At 42.6% G+C, this 6000-nt stretch overlaps 1 protein-coding gene across 2 annotated transcripts in view; it reads left to right on the forward strand.

Moving 5' to 3' along the window:
• TSPAN5 (tetraspanin 5) overlaps positions 1–5354 on the forward strand; it is an 80300-nt gene extending 74946 nt beyond the window's left edge. The window contains exons 6-8 of one of the 2 annotated variants that reach the window (XM_063310287.1): positions 1495–1542; positions 1642–1758; positions 4292–5354. In XM_063310287.1, coding sequence (XP_063166357.1) covers positions 1495–1542; positions 1642–1758; positions 4292–4357 — 231 coding nt within the window. In that variant the 3' untranslated portion in view covers positions 4358–5354. Of the gene's footprint in view, positions 1–1494; positions 1543–1641; positions 1843–4291 lie in introns of those variants that run through there. The other variant, XM_063310286.1, reaches the window with a different exon arrangement.
• The last annotated feature ends 646 nt before the right edge of the window (positions 5355–6000 follow it).

A 6000-nucleotide genomic window follows, 5' to 3' on the forward strand; every position in this document is an offset into this window, starting at 1 on the left:
CTGAATATAAATGTTTGTATTAACTCCAGCAATATATAGAGCATTTACTGAAGGAGGAGGAATATACAGTATGTATCTATTCAAGTACAGTTTTCAAAGAAATGTTAACAGTGTGACAGACAGTACTGTTTTGGAAAATTAAAGAGTGATCAAAGAAACACTGAGATGCCTTGAAGTCAGCTTAGCCAGTTTACAGTTAAACAGTAAATAAAAATTTCCTAAACATTTTTTAAAAGGTACTCCTTTTCTTTAACATGCTGATACAGCAAAGCACCACCCATCATGTATATAAGCACTTATATACTGAATTTCTTTCCCAAAGACTCTCCCAGACCCATTTTCTGGCTTCCAGTCCCTTATGAATACATGGAATTTCCTTCTAAAACACCAAAACTGCAGTGGGTTGCTCTTCAGTTTGTCCTTAGGTCTGTTAACACAACACAGAAAAGCTTTTTTGCCTTTTAAAACACAACATTTGGGATAGTTTTGCTGAATGTTTCATTCATTCATTCATTCATTCATTTCATTCATTCATTCATTCATTCATTCATTCATTCATTCATTCAATTTCTATGACCACCCATCTCAAACAAGTGACTCTGGACAGCGAATAATCATAAAATCAATTAAAACCAAATACAGACACAATACAAAAAATAAATATATATAGCAGCCAAGAAAAATCATGTCTGTAGATGTTAATATATCAAAGAAATGGGGCCCTTAACACACTTGGGATCCCAGGCCTGGGCACACAAAAGCCAAGACGGTTGGGGCCATCCTAATTTCAGGAGGGAGGATGTTCCAGAGGGCAGGGGCCACCGCAGAGAAGGCACGTCTCCTGGTCCCTGCCAGCTGACATTCCTTGGCTGACGGGACCGGGAGCATGCCCATCTTGCTGGACCGAATTGGACAGGTAGAAACAACTGGGAAAAGATGGTCCCTCAGGTAACCTGGTCCCCACCCACAAAGGGCTTTAAAGGTGACAACCAGCACCTTGAATTGCACCCAGAAACACCCTGGCATCCAATGCAGTTCACAAAGCAGAGGTGTTACATGTGTCGAATATCTGATATCATTCACTACCTGTACAGCTGCACTTATTTAGGAAGTGTGCATGTGACTAAAAACATTCTTCATCCAGCAGTGTGGAAAGAAAAGTTCTACCTTAAATTTTCAGGTAATATGAATAATCTATGTAGAAGAAGAAAGCAGACAATGGCAAACCACTTCCAAAATTTTGCCAAGAAAACTGCAGGGACTGGTCCAGGCAGTCACCAAGAGTCAATGATGATTCGAAGGCAAAAAAAAAAAAGTACAAGAAACTGGGTTTGGAGGACACCATTTAGATGTCAGTGATTTATTAATGGGTGGAGAGAAAACAGTCTGTAGAACAGATAGTATTTCAGTAGGAAGAAGTTCTAGTATTGGAGATAGACTTTTTGCTGAGTAAAAGACATTTATTGGAACATTTCTCTGTGCCTTTATTTTTAGGAGGATGTCATTAATACTCAGTGTGGTTATGATGCCCGACAAAAACCAGTAAGTTTTCAAGAATTCTTTTTGGAGAGGGAATAGGAAAGAAAGAAGAGTGCTGGAAAAATGTTGAATGATTTTGGTTGTTGTTGTTTTTCCTTGCAGGAAGTTGATCAACAGATAGTTATTTACACAAAGGGTTGCGTCCCACAGTTTGAGAAATGGCTGCAGGACAATTTGACCATAGTGGCTGGCATATTCATTGGAATCGCATTACTGCAGGTGACCTGTTCTTTTGAGAAACTGCAGAGAACAAGCTATACTCAGGAAGGACCTCACAGAGTAAAATGAAAGTTGAATCACTGTGTATAGACTAATTGATTTATTAATTTAAAAAAAAAAAGAAAATAAAGTACATTTGGGTCTCATTGTTTTCAGCCCTGTAGTTAACTTGGTTAATCCAGGATAAATTGTAAATGTTTTGCTGAAAATTATGATGGAACTGATGCTGCTTGCTTTTCGCATCCCCAGACCTAGTAGGGTGTCTTTCTAGTAGACTTCCAAAGCAGGCTGAAGGACCAGGTTAGATGTCCTTTAAACTTACGTAAGTAGTTTCAACTTGGTTTCCTAGCTTTACTCATAGCAGTAGGAAAATCTTTTGTCCCGGGTTATTTGGAATGTTCTGTAAGCCCCTGCACTGCTGAAATCTAACTTCCTTTCTTAAAACTTAAGATTGGGATTTGAAATGCAGATCACCTGTATCTGCATTTTCAGACTTCCTCTTCCCACAACAACTCTGATGTGCTCCCCTCCCCCATATTTAAGATTGTTACCCCCTCCCCCAATTATTTCATGCTGGAATACATCATTAACATACTTCACAGTAAATGCGATTGGGTTTACACAACACACTCAGCTGCAAACTGGCCAGCCATGCAGTGTTTGAGGCCAGCATGTTCTGTAAACTCATCCAGTCAGGTTAGTTTGTGGCTCAGTGTGTCATGTGTCCCAGAAAACCTGAGCGAAACATGTTTAGTTTAAGAAGAGAAAACCATTTCAAACTCAGTATTAGTGGTAGCCATTATGTTACATTTATTTATTTGTTTGTTTGTTTGTTTCTCAAATTTATACTACTGCCCATCTCCCCCCACAGAGGGACTCTGAGCAGTTTACAATAAATTAGTCAGTTAAAAATTAAAAACAATAATTATAATAAAACACCATATAAAACAATATAAAAATGAAAAAACAGAAAAAAACCAGATGGCTACAAACGATCGTAAATACAGGGGGAGCACTCTAAGGTGCCAGCCATCCCCAAGAATGACTACTCCGCTCCCCACCCCAGGCATGGCGGCAGAGCCAAGTCTTCAGGGACTTCCGGAAGGTCAAAAGGGATGGGGCTAGCCTGATCTCTGGTAGCAGAATGTTCCAAAGGGCGGGTGCCACTGCAGAGAAGGCCCGCTTCCTGGACCCCCACAACCGGAGTTCTTTATCTGACAGGGTCCATAACATGCCCTCTCTGCATGATCGGGTGGGACGGGTTGATGTGATGGGGATGAGATGGTCCCTCAGGTAACCTGGACCCATGCCATGTAGGGCTTTCATGGTGATAACCAACACCTTGAATTGGACCTGGAAGCAAACTGGTACCCAGTGCAGCTCGCGCAGCAAGGTATTACATGTGCCAATCTTGGGGCACCAAGAATTGTCCGTGCGGCTGCATTCTGGACCAGCTGCAACTTCCGGATACTCTTCAAGGGTAGCCCCATTTACAGTGCATTGCAATAGTCTATGTGGGAGATGACAAGGGCATGAGTGACTGTTTGAAGGGACTCCCGATCCAGGAAAGGGCATAACTGATGCACAACACGAAGTTGTGCAAAGGCCCTCCTGGCCAGACTGCCACCTGCTCTTTGAGCAGGAGTCGTGAGTCCAGAAGGACGCCCAGGTTACGCACCAAGTCTGTCTGGGGCAGTGCAACCCTATCCAGAACTAAAGATGACAATTTCCTGGATACAGAAGAGCCATTAGCCCACAGCCACTCCGTCTTACCAGGGTTTAGCTGAAGCCTGTTGTTCCCCATCCAGACCCCCACAGCCCCCAGGCACCGAGAGAGAGCAGTCACAGCATCACTTATCTCACCTGAGACGGAGATGTATAATTGGGTATCATCAGCGTACTGATGATACCTCACCCCGTGGTGATGGATGATCTCACCCAGTGGTTTCATGTAGATGTTGAATAGGAGAGGAGAACCAAACCCTGCGGCACCCAACAAAGGAGGGCCCAAAGGTTGGATCTCCTACTCCCTATCAACACCGATTGGGACCAGCCCCAGAGGAAGGAGGTGAACCAGCGCAAGACTACACCGCCCACCCCCAACTCCCTGAGCCGACCCAGAAGGATACCGTGGTTGATGGTATCGAAAGCCGCTGAGAGGTCAAGGAGAGCAAGGATGGACACACTGCCTCCATCCCGCTCCTGCCAGAGATCATAAGTGCAACCAATGCTGTTTCTGTCCCATATCCGGGCCTGAAATCTGACTGAAAGGGGTCTAGATAATCCGTTTCCTCCAGCATCCTCTGAAGCTGCAACGCCACCACTTTCTCAACCACCTTTCCCAAAAAGGGGAGGTGGGAGACTGGATGAAAATTGTCCAGTATGGTAGGGTCCAGGGATGGTTTCTTGAGGAGGGGGTGCACCAGCGCCTCCTTAAAGGCAGCCAGGAATTCTGTGGGTGTAGTCTGGCTAACCCAAATTTCTGCATTTGAAATCTGGATCCAGCTTAACACATGCATTTCTTTTCTTCCAGATATTTGGAATATGCTTGGCTCAAAACTTGGTTAGTGATATTGAAGCTGTCCGAGCCAGCTGGTAAAACTTTTAACATGAGCGACGCAAGACCTTGTGGGTAACCGCAGTTCTTGGAAGGTTCCATGTGGATCGCATGGACTCAAAGCTATATGAAAATGGGGGACAGAGAAGTTTTGAGTTCTCAGCTGATTAGAACAGCATCACACCTTTGTTTATTCCAGAAGGAGCAGGTCCAGCCACCTGGTTGTGGAATGCTATTTAAAGCTCCAGTCTAAAATGTGCTGAGCCATGAATCTCTACTGTATCCTTGACTGAGTAAACTGGAGGATATTTCTTTCTTCCGTTTTTGTGTGGCAAATGGCTTGTGTCAATGGAACCTCAGGGGATGCACCCTTTTGTTTTCTGCGTTGCAGCAGCCCCCAGATGAGGCAGTTTCCTTCTGCCATTAAAGAAATTGTATGTCTTGGAACAGACCAAGAGAGCTAGTGTTTCTTTGGGAAGAAATCCCATGAAAGAGGCAACTACTTATCTACTTCTTGTCTGCTTTGTTTCCTGGCAAGAAATCATTACTCTTGAACAGGAAATTCAATATCTGTTACGTTATGCCCTTAGTCGGACACCGACAGCTTTAATTGTTTTTAGGCCTCTTGCAATCTGTATTTCACTGGACAGGGAATTGTGTAATCAGCAAACTTCAGGGAAGACCTACAAAAGAGATATTCTTTATCTGTATCAGTCACTAGCAATATGTAAATGAAGAAGAGATGAAGGCATTCATGCTGGGGGTTTTGATGACGAGATTGAGAAATGCGATGAACTTAGAAGCAGAAACAAGCACAGTGTATTAAATTTCATGGATAAAATGAATTCTACAGAAACAAATATGTTTGGAATAGTTTTTGATATCTTGTGATTTACTTCATGTAGTAGGATAAATGTTTATTTGTCCCATTATAACCCTAAGTATATCTTCATATGCCCTCTTTATGTAGTTGTTATAAACTTTTAAAATTGCTACTCCTTTTGATTTGCTGGATAACTGATTTGAGTGGGCTTCCAGTTCAAACGTGAATGAAATGCTGGCCAATTTGCATTCTTCGAAGTTTGTGTTTTATCACATGGCTTCATTACCATTCAGTTGCTGCTGCATTTCCTTTTCCATCTAGTTAAAATAGGATCCTGAATGAAATATGTATCTCTCCCTCATTTTTCAAGCAGGAGTAAAATTTGGACAGAAGAGCAGTAGTGTGTGTGTTTCAGCATTTCAGTGAGACTATTGTGAGTTAATCTTAGTAAATATATGAGCATCTAGGTTTAGGTGTTTATGTACATTTAAGTACTAATGGAAAAGACAATTCTGATGCCTTCTGTGAATAGAAAACTGAATTTGGCTGTCGAGGATATGAATTTTAGCTCAACCCTGCTCTTTTTTCAGGGTGGGAGTAGAGAGATTATAGTCATTTCAGTATTTGGCAGTAACTGAAAAGTGTTGTTAGAAGTGGATCATGGAAAAGTAAGTGTTCAGGTTCTACTGGTGTGCAATAGCTGTTTAGGAACACTAATTTCCTCAGCCTGGTGTCACCAGAAGTGGTAGGGTTACAACTCCAAGAACTCACAGCTGGCATAGTGGGAATCCTGGAATTGTACTCCCAACACATCTGTTGGGCATCGGGCTGGGGAATGCTGCCCTAATTTGAGAAGGAAGAC

Source organism: Candoia aspera, chromosome 8 (assembly GCF_035149785.1).
Source record: "Candoia aspera isolate rCanAsp1 chromosome 8, rCanAsp1.hap2, whole genome shotgun sequence".
NCBI classification, from domain to species: domain Eukaryota; kingdom Metazoa; phylum Chordata; class Lepidosauria; order Squamata; family Boidae; genus Candoia; species Candoia aspera.